Consider the following 16,888-nt stretch of genomic DNA (forward strand, 5'->3'; position numbering starts at 1 on the left):
GCAGAGTGGCCCGAAGGAAGCCTCTTCTCAGTGAAGACATATGAAAGCCCGCATAGGATTTGCCAAAAAACACATGAAGGACTCCTAGACTATGCGAAATAAGATTCTCTGGTCTGATGAGACGAAAATTTAACTTTTTGTCGTTAATTCTAAGTGGTATGTATGGAGAAAACCAGGCAATGCCTATCACCTGTCAAATACAATCCCAACAGTGGAACATGGTGGTGGCAGCATCATGCTATGGGGGTGTTTTTCAGCTGCAGGGACAGGATAACTAGTTGCAATTGAAGGAAAGATGAATGTGGCCAAATACAGAGATATCCTGGAAGAAAACCTCTTCCAGAGTGCTCTGGACCTCAGACTGAACCGAAAGTTCATCGTCCAACAAGACAATGACCCTAAGAACACAGCTAAAATAACAAAGGAGTGGCTTCAGAACAACTCTTTAACCATTTATACTGGCCCAGCCAGAGCCCTGACCTAAACCCAATTAAGCATCTCTGTAGAGACCTGAAACTGGCTGTCCACCAACAATCACCATCCAATCTGTCGGTACTGAAGAGGATCTGCAAGGAAGAATGGCAGAGGATCCCCAAATCCAGATGTGAAAAACTTGTTGCATCATTCCCAAGAAGACTCATGGCTGTACTAGTTCGAAAGTGTGCTTCTACTTAATACTGAGCAAAGTGTCTGAATACTTATGACCATGTGATATTTCAGTTTTTCTTTTGTAATAAATTTGCAAAAATATCTACATTTCAGTTTTTTTCTGTCAAGATGGTTTGTTGAGTGTACATTAATGAGAAATAAAATGAACTTTTTTGATTATAGCAAATGGCTGCAATGAAAGTGAAAAATTTAAAGGGGTCTGAATACTTTCCGTACCCACTGTATAGAATATCCATAATGTCCATTGTGTAGTGTAATTTAAAGATCCTGAATGCAAAATTTTTAAATAGTGCTGGTATTTTAGTATATTAGGCTAAGGACCCCTGTAGCGAGCCTCAGCCAAAAAGTGATGCTGAAAAGACCACGTTTTTTTTCACAGCACTTTTCACAAAGTTTTCCTCTATGGACTTTCTGTCCCTATTATAGCTATACAGAAAACGCCAGCATTTCTGTATATGTTATTGATATGCTGCAATTTACAAAAACACAATGTTTTTTTTAATTTATATTTTTCTGCAATGTGTGGATGGGATTAGCCAGAATTGCAGGTAATGTAAAATGCTGCGGTTTCGCAATTTGGGGTCCCAGCCCTAAAGCGGATTTATTGACCTTCCTTGTTCACTGGGGCTATGTACTACTTATGTATTACTGTCTCTCCAGGCTCTCTAACTATGGCCTTCACATTTATGGATTGCTACTTTGTTTTGTTTTAACTAACATTCTTTTTTAGTTTTTGCTTTGATCATGACTTAAGGGATTGTAATAAGAGTCTTACATTTTAGATATGGAAAAAAAAATCAATATTAAAAGCTTTTCTATCTTAAAAGTTACTAGCTTTTTACAGCTGTGTCCGGCTTTTTTTCTTGTTAAACAGGACTCAGTCTAGACCTTTCTTTAGAACACAAAAAACCCCATCATGTAAAGAACAACTGATGACCTAATTCTGAATCTCCAAAATATTTCTTGATTCTCCTTGGCCATGGGCAGTAAAGTATTGGTGTGCATCTGTGAGGCAATTTTTCCAGTTCAGTGTAAAACATTTTAATGTGGGTTAATAGGTTTCTTGTAAAGAATCCCTAAAAGCATTTGCGTTATTGGATGTATCTAGGGTACATTCACACTATCGTCTTTTCAAGCGTCATTTACTATTGTGCTTTTCATGGAGTCCTGTTGTATTTTGTGCCAGATCTGATGCATTTTGATGCATTTTCTGCACAAATGTTGCATAAAATTTTAAGACGTTTTTACGAAGTAGCTTGAAAATGGTCCTGGTTTAGATGGAAAGGGGAATGACTTAGTGGGAAAGAGATTCGTACAACAAAATTCTACCAGGTAAAATTAGTAAATCCACACACTGTTCGTATTTGCAGAATTGTCTGCACAACTTTGGTCATGGTGGAAACCCCATGGCAAAAAACACAGCATTTTAAAGCCACTGCAAAATGGATGGGATTATACTGAATCCTGTCCACACAGTGCAGAAAAATAAGTGCAGCGGAAATACTGTGATTTCCAAAATTGCTGCAGTTTTGGAAATTGCAGCATCTCAATTATACCTACAGAAATGCTGGCGGTTACCCTATAGGTATAAATAAAGCAGAAAGTCTGCGGACCGTCTGTAAAAAGCACTGTGTGAAGAACCACAAAACGTTTCCATTGCAGTTTTTCCAGCAGTGCTTTTTCGCTGAGGCCTGCTACATGGGGACTTAGCCTTAGTTTTGTTTTTACCAACCGCAATCGGAGAAATAACATAGACAAGTGGTCAATGAACCTTACAATGGGATGACCCTTCCTACTCTGTAGTGATCACTTCTCAGTATTCATTTCATTATCCACACAGGCATGATTACAATGAGAAGTGACACTGGTGGCAGACAACATATGTGGGCAATGAATGCATATCACTTACTCCTCCATTTCCTTCAAAATGAACTCTGTCGAATTCAGAGAGCATGCCCACAACACTTTCAAATAATAAAAAAAATTATGTTAATTTTCTTCCATCCACCGACTGGGACAAAATAGCTACACACAAAATCATATAAAGAAAACGGAATCAAATATATAAAATGAAAATATAAAATAACAAATTTTTTATATCAGTAAAAACAAAATAACATGATACAACGTACTGTTTATCATATGTACATAAGACATTTTCATTATGGGGTCATGGGGTTCAGCTTCTACAGAGCTAAATCACAGTGAAGGAATTTATTAAAACTGCCCTCTCCTATGCCAGTCTTAATTAATTCCCAGACTGGTGCCAGAATTATTATGAGGCTTTGGCTGTGCATAAAATATGCACCACTTCTACATCAGTTTTCTTTCTTATGCTCCTAAGTAAATTCCTTCCCCATTTCTCAAATGTTATCCTCAAGTACCCCTAACAGTTTATATTTTCATAAATGTTATGTTATGCGTGCATCATGATTATGACAGGAATTCTCCTTAACCCCTTCCCGCTGAGCGATGTACTATTACATTGTGTTAAGAGTATACTTAAGGCATAGAACTGTAATAATACAGCATTGTAATGCTCTGGGCAGAGGAGCTGTGTATAATATAGTCGAAACACAGGACTAGCCACCGGGGGTCAGAAAATGCTGCGATAGCGTAACCCCACAGATGACGTGAGCAATAGTGTACATAGGGAGTCTATGTGCAATGTACTGCATTACAATATATTGCAGTACATTGTACTGGGGGTTATCAGCGCCCAGGTTCAATTCTCCTTGTTAAACAAAACAGCAAAAAGTAAAAAAAAAAAAAAAAAAAAAAAAAAAGTTTGAAAAGCAAAAATAAACAAATAATAAGTTTTTTTTTTTTAAAAAAACACCTTTATAATTTGAAAAACACATAGTGTAAATAATATAAACAAACATGATAGGTAACCCCAATTAACAAATTAAAGGGATTCTATCATTAAAATCACATTTTTTCTATATAACACAGACAGCACTGGGGACGTCCCCAATGCTGCGAGAGAAGTCTCCAATGCCATCTCCATCTTCTTCAGGAACAGAAGAAGTGCGTCTTCTTCCGGTGTTGGGTTAAAATTTTTAAACATGCGCAGTCGGCTCTGCGTCGGGCCTTGGGCTGAGCTGACTGCGCATACCCACTGGTGTATGTGGCCATTTTCTTGTGGCTGCTTACACAGTAAGTTGGGTTAAGTGGCCACAAAAAAATGGCCGTGTGCAAGTGCAGTTGGCTCTGCCCACATGTGTAGAAGTTTGAATCCAGCTCTGGAAAAAGACACGCAGAGAGGCCGTTTCTGAAGAAGATGGAGGCGGCGCTGGAGATTTCTCTCGCAGCATTGGGGATGCCCCAGTGCTGTTTGAGCTCTGTGGACCGCCTCCAGTGCTGTGAGAGAACTCATTTGCATACAGTCGAAAACCAGAATTTCTGCGGAATGGCGGTGCAGAGAAGACATCTAAAGGTAGGAGAGGAATAGCCTTTCTTAAGGCTATTCCTACGTGTGACTGAGAAAAAAATGTGATTTTAATGATAGGATCCCTTTAATGTATTTTGGTCATCTCACTTTTCCTCCCTTCAACAAAACAGTAAAAAAGTTATTGCATTGAATACAGTGACCCCCACAAAAATCATTCATTTTTGAAAAATGACATTTTATACAGTAATAATAATAAAATCAATATAAATATGGTATTGCCATAATCATAATGATCTGCTGGATAAAGTTGGCATGTCATTTTTAATGCAGAGTGAACGCCAATCGAACAAAATGTAAAAAATAACGTTAAAATTGTAGGGTTTTTTTACACAGACACGGCAAAAACATTAATAAAAGCTAATTGAAACATTATATGTACCCCAAAATTGTGTCAAATAAAAGCCCCCAAAGTTTTGGATTAAAGATTCACTTCAGTTTTTGTTTGATTTTTTTTTTCAACAAATTGGAGTGCCGTCTTCTTGTTTTTACATATTATTTTGGAAATTTTACTTCCTCCACCGGACCCATAGTCTATGAGGTATTATATACGGCTTTGAACTTTTGCTTTCCGTACTGAATAATAATGTGAAGTTTCTAGAGATGAGCGAGTACTATTAGAAACTCCCATTTCAAATAGCACGCACCCATAGGAATGAATGCACGCAGACGACACGCAGGGGGTTAAGCGGCCGGCTGCCGGCAAAGTCTGTGTGCCGGCCACTTCCATTCATTCCTATGAGTGCATGCTATTCGAAACGGCCATTTCAAAGAGTACTCGCTCATCTCTAATGTCATCTAGATATTTCAAGAGAAAAAGGTACAATAATGGGGGAATAGAACATACCAATTTACCAAAGGATTTTCTGCTGAAATGCAGTTTCTAAACATTGACATTGGGTATTATGTTCATATTTGTTGTATTGCTAATCTATATATTGTTATTTAATAGTATGTACACTGTATGATTGTACAGATCTACATAGAATATCTCTAATAATGTGCAGATTATGAAGAATATGCAATGGCACTATAAGAAGTGCTTTGCTTCTGGTTTTTGCCTATCAGTATCCCAAGTGTCTGCTGCTATCTAAAAACCGCTGCACTTTGCAGACTAGAGTCAGTAGTAGAATTAAATAAACATCTCTTGATTAGGATACATTGCTATAAACGAATCCAATATTACATTACATCCAATTTATGCAACCCATGGCCTGTTAACTGGCGTACAGGCTCTCACCATTATGAACTAGTGTCCAGAGGGATTACAATTAGCAAGTCAAAAAGCGTGTTTGGCTTGAGGGTGAGATAGGTGCAGAGTGGTGATTCCAGCTATTAATATTACTAAAGATCATTCTTAATTACAGATGTAATACTTATAATAACTATTAATCAATACTGCATGCAGCACATTATTTTTCTCCATTAGTAATTAAGCACTGAAAGACTAATTTGTCTTTCTAAAGCAAGTGCCTGCACAGAATATTCTGCTAATATTCTCCACTCCTTCGCCTCATGCCTATAACGTATAGCTCAGTATTATAGCAAGTGTACACATATCATTTGTATTTTGATCTACCTTCAGGTTCTATAAGGTAAGGCTAGGAGATCCATCATGTACTGTATATGTTGTACTAATGCAATTTATCATTTGAATGTGATGATGATATATGTGATTAGAATATGAAATATTTTGGGAAAACTGTACAATTGAAAGGAGGCTCTAGTGCCCTGTTTGGCTGCCTATAAGATAAGATATGGTGGGCATGGAAGCCTGCAGAATCTGTATGGTATCCTGCAGCACTTGTCCACAGATGTTGTAGCGGGGCCTATAGATTCTGCACTTTTGTAAGTTGCCAATTCTGGCTGGTACTATAAATGCTGAGCTTTCCAATAAATCTGAGGAATGGGCAGGCCAAGGAATGTAGCAATGTGGCAAAGACATTCCTGGGAAACCTTTGATGTTTGTGGAGGAGCATTATCCTGCTGAAAAATGCCAATTGAAAGCCTTATCATTAGAGGCAGTGCATGTGGCCACAAGATGTCCTGCTCATATCTCTGAGTCCTCATACTAAAATTGACCAATTGTTGTATGCTGAGCCCCTGTATCATCACACCAGCAGCTGGGGCAGTATGCCATTCCACAGCAATGGCAGAAATAAAGCTCTCACAAGAAGGCCTTCATACTCGGAACATGACTGATGGTGGACTCCAAACAGAGCCTGTATTTGTTGCTAAAGATGATAAGTTTTGAGTACATAGCATTCCAGTTTTTTCACAAGGGGGTAAAGGAGAAATAGCACCACCTTGTGAACACAGCAATATTCCATATTCATTCATAATCTGCTGTATAGGTACATGGAGGGGCTCGAAATGGAAAAGTGCCATTTGGCGGGCATATTTTCCTAGAATAGTTTTCTGGTGCCATGTCCCATTTGCAGAGCTCCTACAGTACCAATACAATGGAAACCCCCAGAAAACAGTTTGTATGGTGAGTGAGCAGCATGGCTCACAGTATGTAAACAATACCAAGAGCCAAACTGTCTTGCTACCATTGACCTGCCTAAGGATAGGCCATCAACATTATCAACCGGATAACCTCTTTAATAGAGATGAGCGAACAGTGTTCTATCGAACACATGTTCGATCGGATATCAGGGTGTTCGCCATGTTCGAATCGAATCGAACACCGCGTGGTAAAGTGCGCCAAAATTCGATTCCCCTCCCACCTTCCCTGGCGCCTTTTTTGCACCAATAACAGCGCAGGGGAGGTGGGACAGGAACTACGACACCGGGGGCATTGAAAAAAATTGGAAAAAGTCATTGGCTGCCGAAATCAGGTGACCTCCATTTTAGACGAATAGTGGATTTCAAATCCGGGTCATATGAGAATGTGAACTTTGTGACTATGAGACAGGGATAGCTGTACAGGCAGGGATAGCTAGGGATAACCTTTATTTAGGGGGGAATGTTATTAAAAATAACTTTTTGGGGCTCTATCGGGTGTGTAATTGTGATTTTTGTGAGATAAACTTTTTCCCATAGGGATGCATTGGCCAGCGCTGATTGGCCGAATTCCGTACTCTGGCCAATCAGTGCTGGCCAATGCATTCTATTAGCTTGATGAAGAAGAGTGTGCACAAGGGTTCAAGCGCACCCTCGGCTCTGATGTAGCAGAGCCGAGGCTGCACAAGGGTTCAAGCGCACCCTCGGCTCTGATGTAGGAGAGCCGAGGGTGCACTTGAACCCTTGTGCACCCTCAGCTCTGCTACATCAGAGCCGAGGGTGCACTTGAACCCTTGTGCACACTCTGCTTCATCAAGCTAATAGAATGCATTGGCCAGCGCTGATTGGCCAATGTATTCTATTAGCCTGATGAAGTAGAGCTGAATGTGTGTGCTAAGCACACACATTCAGCTCTACTTCATCGGGCTAATAGAATGCATTGGCCAGCGCTGATTGGCCAGAGTACGGAACTCGACCAATCAGCGCTGGCTCTGCTGGAGGAGGCGGAGTCTAAGATCGCTCCACACCAGTCTCCATTCAGGTCCGACCTTAGACTCCGCCTCCTCCGGCAGAGCCAGCGCTGATTGGCCGAAGGCTGGCCAATGCATTCCTATGCGAATGCAGAGACTTAGCAGTGCTGAGTCAGTTTTGCTCAACTACACATCTGATGCACACTCGGCACTGCTACATCAGATGTAGCAATCTGATGTAGCAGAGCCGAGGGTGCACTAGAACCCCTGTGCAAACTCAGTTCACGCTAATAGAATGCATTGGCCAGCGCTGATTGGCCAATGCATTCTATTAGCCCGATGAAGTAGAGCTGAATGTGTGTGCTAAGCACACACATTCAGCACTGCTTCATCACGCCAATACAATGCATTAGCCAGTGCTGATTGGCCAGAGTACGGAATTCGGCCAATCAGCGCTGGCTCTGCTGGAGGAGGCGGAGTCTAAGATCGCTCCACACCAGTCTCCATTCAGGTCCGACCTTAGACTCCGCCTCCTCCAGCAGAGCCAGCGCTGATTGGCCGAATTCCGTACTCTGGCCAATCAGCACTGGCTAATGCATTGTATTGGCGTGATGAAGCAGTGCTGAATGTGTGTGCTTAGCACACACATTCAGCTCTACTTCATCGGGCTAATAGAATGCATTGGCCAGCGCTGATTGGCCGAATTCCGTACTCTGGCCAATCAGCACTGGCTAATGCATTGTATTGGCGTGATGAAGCAGTGCTGAATGTGTGTGCTTAGCACACACATTCAGCTCTACTTCATCGGGCTAATAGAATGCATTGGCCAGCGCTGATTGGCCGAATTCCGTACTCTGGCCAATCAGCACTGGCTAATGCATTGTATTGGCGTGATGAAGCAGTGCTGAATGTGTGTGCTTAGCACACACATTCAGCTCTACTTCATCGGGCTAATAGAATGCATTGGCCAATCAGCGCTGGCCAATGCATTCTATTAGCGTGAACTGAGTTTGCACAGGGGTTCTAGTGCACCCTCGGCTCTGCTACATCAGATTGCTACATCTGATGTAGCAGTGCCGAGTGTGCATTAGATGTGTAGTTGAGCAAAACTGACTCAGCACTGCTAAGTCTCTGCATTCGCATAGGAATGCATTGGCCAGCCTTCGGCCAATCAGCGCTGGCTCTGCCGGAGCACACACATTCAGCTCTACTTCATCGGGCTAATAGAATGCATTGGCCAGCGCTGATTGGCCAGAGTACGGAACTCGACCAATCAGCGCTGGCTCTGCTGGAGGAGGCGGAGTCTAAGATCGCTCCACACCAGTCTCCATTCAGGTCCGACCTTAGACTCCGCCTCCTCCGGCAGAGCCAGCGCTGATTGGCCGAAGGCTGGCCAATGCATTCCTATGCGAATGCAGAGACTTAGCAGTGCTGAGTCAGTTTTGCTCAACTACACATCTGATGCACACTCGGCACTGCTACATCAGATGTAGCAATCTGATGTAGCAGAGCCGAGGGTGCACTAGAACCCCTGTGCAAACTCAGTTCACGCTAATAGAATGCATTGGCCAGCGCTGATTGGCCAATGCATTCTATTAGCCCGATGAAGTAGAGCTGAATGTGTGTGCTAAGCACACACATTCAGCACTGCTTCATCACGCCAATACAATGCATTAGCCAGTGCTGATTGGCCAGAGTACGGAATTCGGCCAATCAGCGCTGGCCAATGCATTCTATTAGCCCGATGAAGTAGAGCTGAATGTGTGTGCTAAGCACACACATTCAGCACTGCTTCATCACGCCAATACAATGCATTAGCCAGTGCTGATTGGCCAGAGTACGGAATTCGGCCAATCAGCGCTGGCTCTGCTGGAGGAGGCGGAGTCTAAGGTCGGACCTGAATGGAGACTGGTGTGGAGCGATCTTAGACTCCGCCTCCTCCAGCAGAGCCAGCGCTGATTGGCCGAATTCCGTACTCTGGCCAATCAGCACTGGCTAATGCATTGTATTGGCGTGATGAAGCAGTGCTGAATGTGTGTGCTTAGCACACACATTCAGCTCTACTTCATCGGGCTAATAGAATGCATTGGCCAGCGCTGATTGGCCAGAGTACGGAATTCGGCCAATCAGCGCTGGCTCTGCTGGAGGAGGCGGAGTCTAAGATCGCTCCACACCAGTCTCCATTCAGGTCCGACCTTAGACTCCGCCTCCTCCGGCAGAGCCAGCGCTGATTGGCCGAAGGCTGGCCAATGCATTCCTATGCGAATGCAGAGACATAGCAGTGCTGAGTCAGTTTTGCTCAACTACACATCTGATGCACACTCGGCACTGCTACATCAGATGTAGCAATCTGATGTAGCAGAGCCGAGGGTGCACTAGAACCCCTGTGCAAACTCAGTTCACGCTAATAGAATGCATTGGCCAGCGCTGATTGGCCAATGCATTCTATTAGCCCGATGAAGTAGAGCTGAATGTGTGTGCTAAGCACACACATTCAGCACTGCTTCATCACGCCAATACAATGCATTAGCCAGTGCTGATTGGCCAGAGTACGGAATTCGGCCAATCAGCGCTGGCTCTGCTGGAGGAGGCGGAGTCTAAGGTCGGACCTGAATGGAGACTGGTGTGGAGCGATCTTAGACTCCGCCTCCTCCAGCAGAGCCAGCGCTGATTGGCTGAATTCCGTACTCTGGCCAATCAGCACTGGCTAATGCATTGTATTGGCGTGATGAAGCAGTGCTGAATGTGTGTGCTTAGCACACACATTCAGCACTGCTTCATCACGCCAATACAATGCATTAGCCAGTGCTGATTGGCCAGAGTACGGAATTCGGCCAATCAGCGCTGGCCAATGCATTGTATTAGCCCGATGAAGCAGTGCTGAATGTGTGTGCTTAGCACACACATTCAGCTCTACTTCATCGGGCTAATAGAATGCATTGGCCAGCGCTGATTGGCCGAATTCCGTACTCTGGCCAATCAGCACTGGCTAATGCATTGTATTGGCGTGATGAAGCAGTGCTGAATGTGTGTGCTTAGCACACACATTCAGCTCTACTTCATCGGGCTAATAGAATGCATTGGCCAGCGCTGATTGGCCAGAGTACGGAATTCGGCCAATCAGCGCTGGCTCTGCTGGAGGAGGCGGAGTCTAAGATCGCTCCACACCAGTCTCCATTCAGGTCCGACCTTAGACTCCGCCTCCTCCAGCAGAGCCAGCGCTGATTGGCCGAATTCCGTACTCTGGCCAATCAGCACTGGCTAATGCATTGTATTGGCGTGATGAAGCAGTGCTGAATGTGTGTGCTTAGCACACACATTCAGCTCTACTTCATCGGGCTAATAGAATGCATTGGCCAGCGCTGATTGGCCGAATTCCGTACTCTGGCCAATCAGCACTGGCTAATGCATTGTATTGGCGTGATGAAGCAGTGCTGAATGTGTGTGCTTAGCACACACATTCAGCTCTACTTCATCGGGCTAATAGAATGCATTGGCCAGCGCTGATTGGCCGAATTCCGTACTCTGGCCAATCAGCACTGGCTAATGCATTGTATTGGCGTGATGAAGCAGTGCTGAATGTGTGTGCTTAGCACACACATTCAGCTCTACTTCATCGGGCTAATAGAATGCATTGGCCAGCGCTGATTGGCCGAATTCCGTACTCTGGCCAATCAGCACTGGCTAATGCATTGTATTGGCGTGATGAAGCAGTGCTGAATGTGTGTGCTTAGCACACACATTCAGCTCTACTTCATCGGGCTAATAGAATGCATTGGCCAATCAGCGCTGGCCAATGCATTCTATTAGCGTGAACTGAGTTTGCACAGGGGTTCTAGTGCACCCTCGGCTCTGCTACATCAGATTGCTACATCTGATGTAGCAGTGCCGAGTGTGCATTAGATGTGTAGTTGAGCAAAACTGACTCAGCACTGCTAAGTCTCTGCATTCGCATAGGAATGCATTGGCCAGCCTTCGGCCAATCAGCGCTGGCTCTGCCGGAGGAGGCGGAGTCTAAGGTCGGACCTGAATGGAGACTGGTGTGGAGCGATCTTAGACTCCGCCTCCTCCAGCAGAGCCAGCGCTGATTGGTCGAGTTCCGTACTCTGGCCAATCAGCACTGGCCAATGCATTTCTATGGGGAAAAGTTAGCTTGCGAAAATCGCAAACTGACAGGGATTTCCATGAAATAAAGTGACTTTTATGCCCCCAGACATGCTTCCCCTGCTGTCCCAGTGTCATTCCAGGGTGTTGGTATCATTTCCTGGGGTGTCATAGTGGACTTGGTGACCCTCCAGACACGAATTTGGGTTTCCCCCTTAACGAGTTTATGTTCCCCATAGACTATAATGGGGTTTGAAACCCATTCGAACACTCGAACAGTGAGCGGCTGTTCGAATCGAATTTCGAACCTCGAACATTTTAGTGTTCGCTCATCTCTACTCTTTAATTGTCATAGAACCATGAGGACCATTTGATTTGTCTATCCAAGTGTTTTTAAGACGTCTCTGCTCTTCCTCCTGGGATAAGAAAGTGAAAATTAATGGAGAATTTACATTATCTTATGTTATGTGACCCATCATTGCATTTTCCTGTGTAAATACATACGAGAAGAAGGCATGTAATAGACTTGCCTTTTTCTCATCTTTATCCACCATTGTGCCAGATAATTTTTGCGATGGCTATTCATTGTTTCCCTCTTGTTTTAATAGTTTAAACAATTTTTTTCAGACAACTTTATTTGCATCTGACAGTAAAGAGAATATTAGCATAGGACTGTTTCATTATTTTGAGATGGACTCTTTCAGTCTTGTGAAGGTAAATTCTATTGCTGCAGAACAAAAGAACATAATAGAGTGCCATAACAATTGTATACATCAAATGTGATGTCAAACGTTAAATTCAGTTGACTGATCTACAAATTCCCCTAAGTTACATTGGCATCCTGCATCAAGTACAAGCTAAACTCACTCTTTGAAGTGAATGGAGGAGAGGAGGACTTCATTGCCACTGTTCTACGAACACATTCCGTCAAAAGGGTGGGAGGCCAAGGCTCTTAATTACTCACATTATTACCAACCCAAAGGCGTAATGGGGAGGAGGGGTAAAAAGTAAAGTCCATGTGTTTGAGAGTTGTGGTGTTTATGTGTGACTCTACCTTAGAAGAGCTAGAACCTGAAGCAGGGCAAGTCCTGGTCAGATGGACACTGAGAACTGTCTGATTCCAAATAAGAACATGTAATTGTAACTTGTCTTGGCATTGAAATACCAGGTGGTGCCTCCAGATTTGTTTTAGATGTGAAAGTTTTGGGAAATTTACTGACTATTGTGGTTGAACTGTGGGATGTTACATTTTGCTTCTTTACTCTTCTGATTCCGATTCTTCTGTGCTATTTGCTACTTACCCTGTCATACATACACTTTACATACTGTTGTAATAGAAATATAATTAATTTACATCTTGGCTTGTTACATGGTTTATTGTTTTGTTATGGCTATTATTAGAATATCTATTATAAATGTGGTATATTCCTAAATATGAGATTCACGTGTATAAGTGTGTGATGTATTAAAAATACTTAAATATTTAAAAATAAATGGAAAATAAATACAAAAACGACATATCCAAACATATTCAATTGTTCTACAATACAATGTTGATAATGTAACTCTATATTGCATACAGGAACTGTTGATCAACAACTATTGTTCAGAACTAACAAGCTGTCATTTCCTGATTGTTAATTCCATTGTAATAATAATAAAAACATGCAAAATAATAAAAAAATAATAATTTTTATTATTATTATTTAGCTTCTCCGTGGGTGGATAAGAGCAGAACTCCAAATAAAATTGATCTTTATGATGTTCGGAGAAGACCATGGTGAGTGGCATTTTTTAAAATTTATTTTATATATTTTCATGCTATGTTTACTAAAAGGCAGTGGATAAATGATATTAACATATCTGGGAGAGAAATAAGGAAATGAGTAAACACGGATCATTTGGTCTGGCTGCTTCATTATTTTTCATTATGAAAGCACACTAGATAGTAGTATTGCTTACAAATTATATTGTAATGAGTTTTGGATGTTGAAATGTTCTTTTAAAATGGTCGTGGTTTGTGCTGGGCTTTAAGCGGAGTGTAAGTGTGACCTTTATTTTACTAGTTAATTAGAAACTGTAACCCTAAACTATCTAAACGGCAGAGAACTCAATGCAGGACCTCATTATGTATTGGGTACTTTTGTGTTTTATGTTTGTAATCATTGATCTATAATTCAACAATGATTAAAATTACCTGTCTAGAAAATAATTATCTTTCTAGGTTAGTGTATTATCTAGCATATCTTAATTAATACCTAATTTACAAAAACAACACATTTTCTAATCTCTTTGTGTTTAATTATAAATGATATATGCATAGTTACACATGTGTTTACAGATTTAGACTCAGATACAGAGCTATTATTGAAGTCAGTGATATGAGATAGCACATCTCTGGGTTCTATAATAGGATATATCAATTAGGGACTATGTTCCATACAGCTGCATCCTTGGCATGCTTTTGTTATATTCCCATATTATGAGATTCAAAATAGATGTTGAGAGTCTGAGTGGGAAGGTAACTACACAATGTTCTCTACTTTATATTTGTGAAATTCCTAAGGCACTTTAGCCTCAGCATAACAGAAGGCCCTTCAAGTACTTTTTTCAATAGACCTTTAGTTTATTGCTAAAAACCTTCTTCTCATACAGTTAATTGTGTTCCACTGAAACCTTCTCCCGATACACACTAATACACACAATACCTGCAATTAGAACAAGGTTACCCTAAGTGGATACATGGAAAATGTGGTAAACACATTTGCAAGCAATAGGAAAAAAAAAAAACTATTATTATAAAAACCATTTTCCAAAACAGCTGATGTCTCCGACGGTATCGTTTAATAAACAATGCCTGCAAATTGGAACCGTAGAACTTCATTCAGTTTTCATTATGCACAGTAAATATATTAGAATTAAATAGGGTTTATTTATTAATTTCTATCCAACCTCAAATGTATTCCAGTGGCAAATGACACATTCAAGTGATATACTGAAAACAATAAAATGTGCGTAGATAAAAGCTATATTACCTTTGTCTAATAGGAAGATAGGGTTTGTAAGCTGTTAACCAATATGTATTCCATTTTTTTGTTCGTCAATAGGTATATACAAGGTGCAGCATCTCCAAAGGACATGCTTATTCTAGTGGATGTGTATGTATATATTTTTATCTTTCTCTTTTTTGTTGTTGTAAAAAGGCAGAGATACAAACTTGTTTGTGAATGGGGATTTTTTTTGTATTTAGGTATTTTTTTCTGTTCCATAACTTAAGTCTTTATTATTTTAACAGTTCATATTGACTAATGTTAATAAATAGAAATATTTAACATAATAATATTTTGTTACCAACACCTTTTTCATTGCAAATATTTCCTGCTTTTATAAATGTGTTATTGTTATAGAGTTGGCTATGTGTGTTGTATGTAATATACCTGGGAAATGTTACAAATATGGTTCATTGTAAAGGTGCCCCATACACCAGTAACAGCAAACGTCTATTCTTCCACACTTCTCCATACTTAAACACATTGGCTTTAGCCAAACTTTTTCATGTTTTCAATGGAGAGAATGAAGTAAGGTACTTCTAGGCACTTTTTTACAGCTTAACTGTAGGGAAAAAAAGATTCAGACATTAAAATCCAAAATGCACATCCCTCTGACCTGTGGTATCATTCAGGGGTATCCATAGACATTACCACTGAAAACAGCAGGTTTAGCTGACTTTTCTGTAATGAGTTTGTGTGCTTTAAGTCAAGGCCCTTTAAATACAGTATAGTACCATAAGTGCCATGCACCACTCATGCAGATGTTTTGGGGCTGGAAGCCAACCCAGACTCATGTATAAATACCTGTTCACCTGCGGGCCAATTCAACCCTGTTGTCATGGCTTTCATGTACTCGAATCTATATGAAAACTGTACAGTTATGTATTGATAAGAGCACTGTAAGTACTTCTCCTAATAGAAGAGAAAATACATGTAGATACAGTATACTTCTTTGTTACCTTCCATGCTATTAGTACTTTATTTCTTCCATGATAGAATTGATAGTAAACTAATATACCAGTTTTTTTTTTAATCAGTGCATAAATGTATTTACATGAAAGTGGGGCCCAGTCCATTGAGAAAATAAAAGTCCTATTGAATAATATTAAGTCAAGTTGAAGTTATTTATTCCACAATATGCAGTGATATTTATATGAAGAGAGAACCATTCACCACCTCCACCTCCTCCTGATCAATCAGTGCTGGTTGTTTCCAATATCCAATATGGCTGACTATTGTTAGGAGAATGATCCTGTGCTGGAGCGGATAGGAACTGCCTATCTTAAAACAGAAAACATTTCTAGAATATTCATGCTGAAAATAACATCCCTGGTTACTTTGGAACAATGTGTTCTAAAGAAAAAGTTCCAATTGCACCAAACTCGGTGGAACACCAGCTATTGAAGGATGCAATAGATGGTTAGACGTCCTCATTAAATTAAGATGTTATTATTTTTCTTAACAAAAATGAGAACTAATGTTAAGAATGGAATAGTCCAACCTGATATTTTTCTTATTATTGATTCCATTTCGTAAGCATTTTTTTTTTTGTATTTATTTATAGTTGTATATTCTGAGTGGAAAGTGAGAGACTGAGTCTATTAAAAGCATCTCTTGGTTTCCATGAAGGACTCTTTGTTAGGTTAATGTCAGGGGGAAAAGCATCAAGCCTGATGTGTCTAGTAGATTGCTTTGTACTAAAAAATCTATTCTCTAGTTTGTCACTTTGATGGAATAGATTGCATCTGATGTTTTAAATGGATTGAAATACTTTTATATTACTGAAATGTGTTTCATCAGCATTTGCAATACCTCCTGTTTGAGCTTTGCCCTGAAGCAGACAAGCTGCCATTTAGATCCCTTAAAATGCCTATTATCCCAAGGAGGAAGAAATGGACGTACATGGAGAACCAAGAGAAGCTTTTCAATTAATTTCATTGACATTGCACCTGAAACTGATTAGGATGTTTCAGGCTGATTTATTTGTGTAAACCTCTCTCATTCTCATGTCTCTTTAGGAGCGGGAGTGTCAGTGGGTTGACGCTCAAGTTGATAAGAACCTCTGTGTCTGAGATGTTGGAAACTCTTTCGGATGATGATTTTGTGAATGTTGCTGCCGTAAGTAACTGTTAAATATC

The 16,888-nt window shown here is 41.0% G+C and overlaps 1 protein-coding gene across 7 annotated transcripts in view; it reads left to right on the top strand.

Annotated features, from left to right (window-relative positions):
* Window positions 1–16,888, top strand: part of CACNA2D1 (calcium voltage-gated channel auxiliary subunit alpha2delta 1) — a 561,607-nt gene that overhangs the window by 398,626 nt on the left and 146,093 nt on the right. For all 7 annotated transcript variants that reach the window (XM_075274041.1, XM_075274040.1, XM_075274043.1 and 4 more), the window contains exons 8-10: window positions 13,411–13,480; window positions 14,808–14,858; window positions 16,769–16,868. In XM_075274041.1, coding sequence (XP_075130142.1) covers window positions 13,411–13,480; window positions 14,808–14,858; window positions 16,769–16,868 — 221 coding nt within the window. The remainder of the gene's footprint in view (window positions 1–13,410; window positions 13,481–14,807; window positions 14,859–16,768; window positions 16,869–16,888) is intronic.

This window comes from Leptodactylus fuscus, chromosome 5 (genome assembly GCF_031893055.1).
Source record: "Leptodactylus fuscus isolate aLepFus1 chromosome 5, aLepFus1.hap2, whole genome shotgun sequence".
Classification (NCBI taxonomy): Eukaryota; Metazoa; Chordata; class Amphibia; order Anura; family Leptodactylidae; genus Leptodactylus; species Leptodactylus fuscus.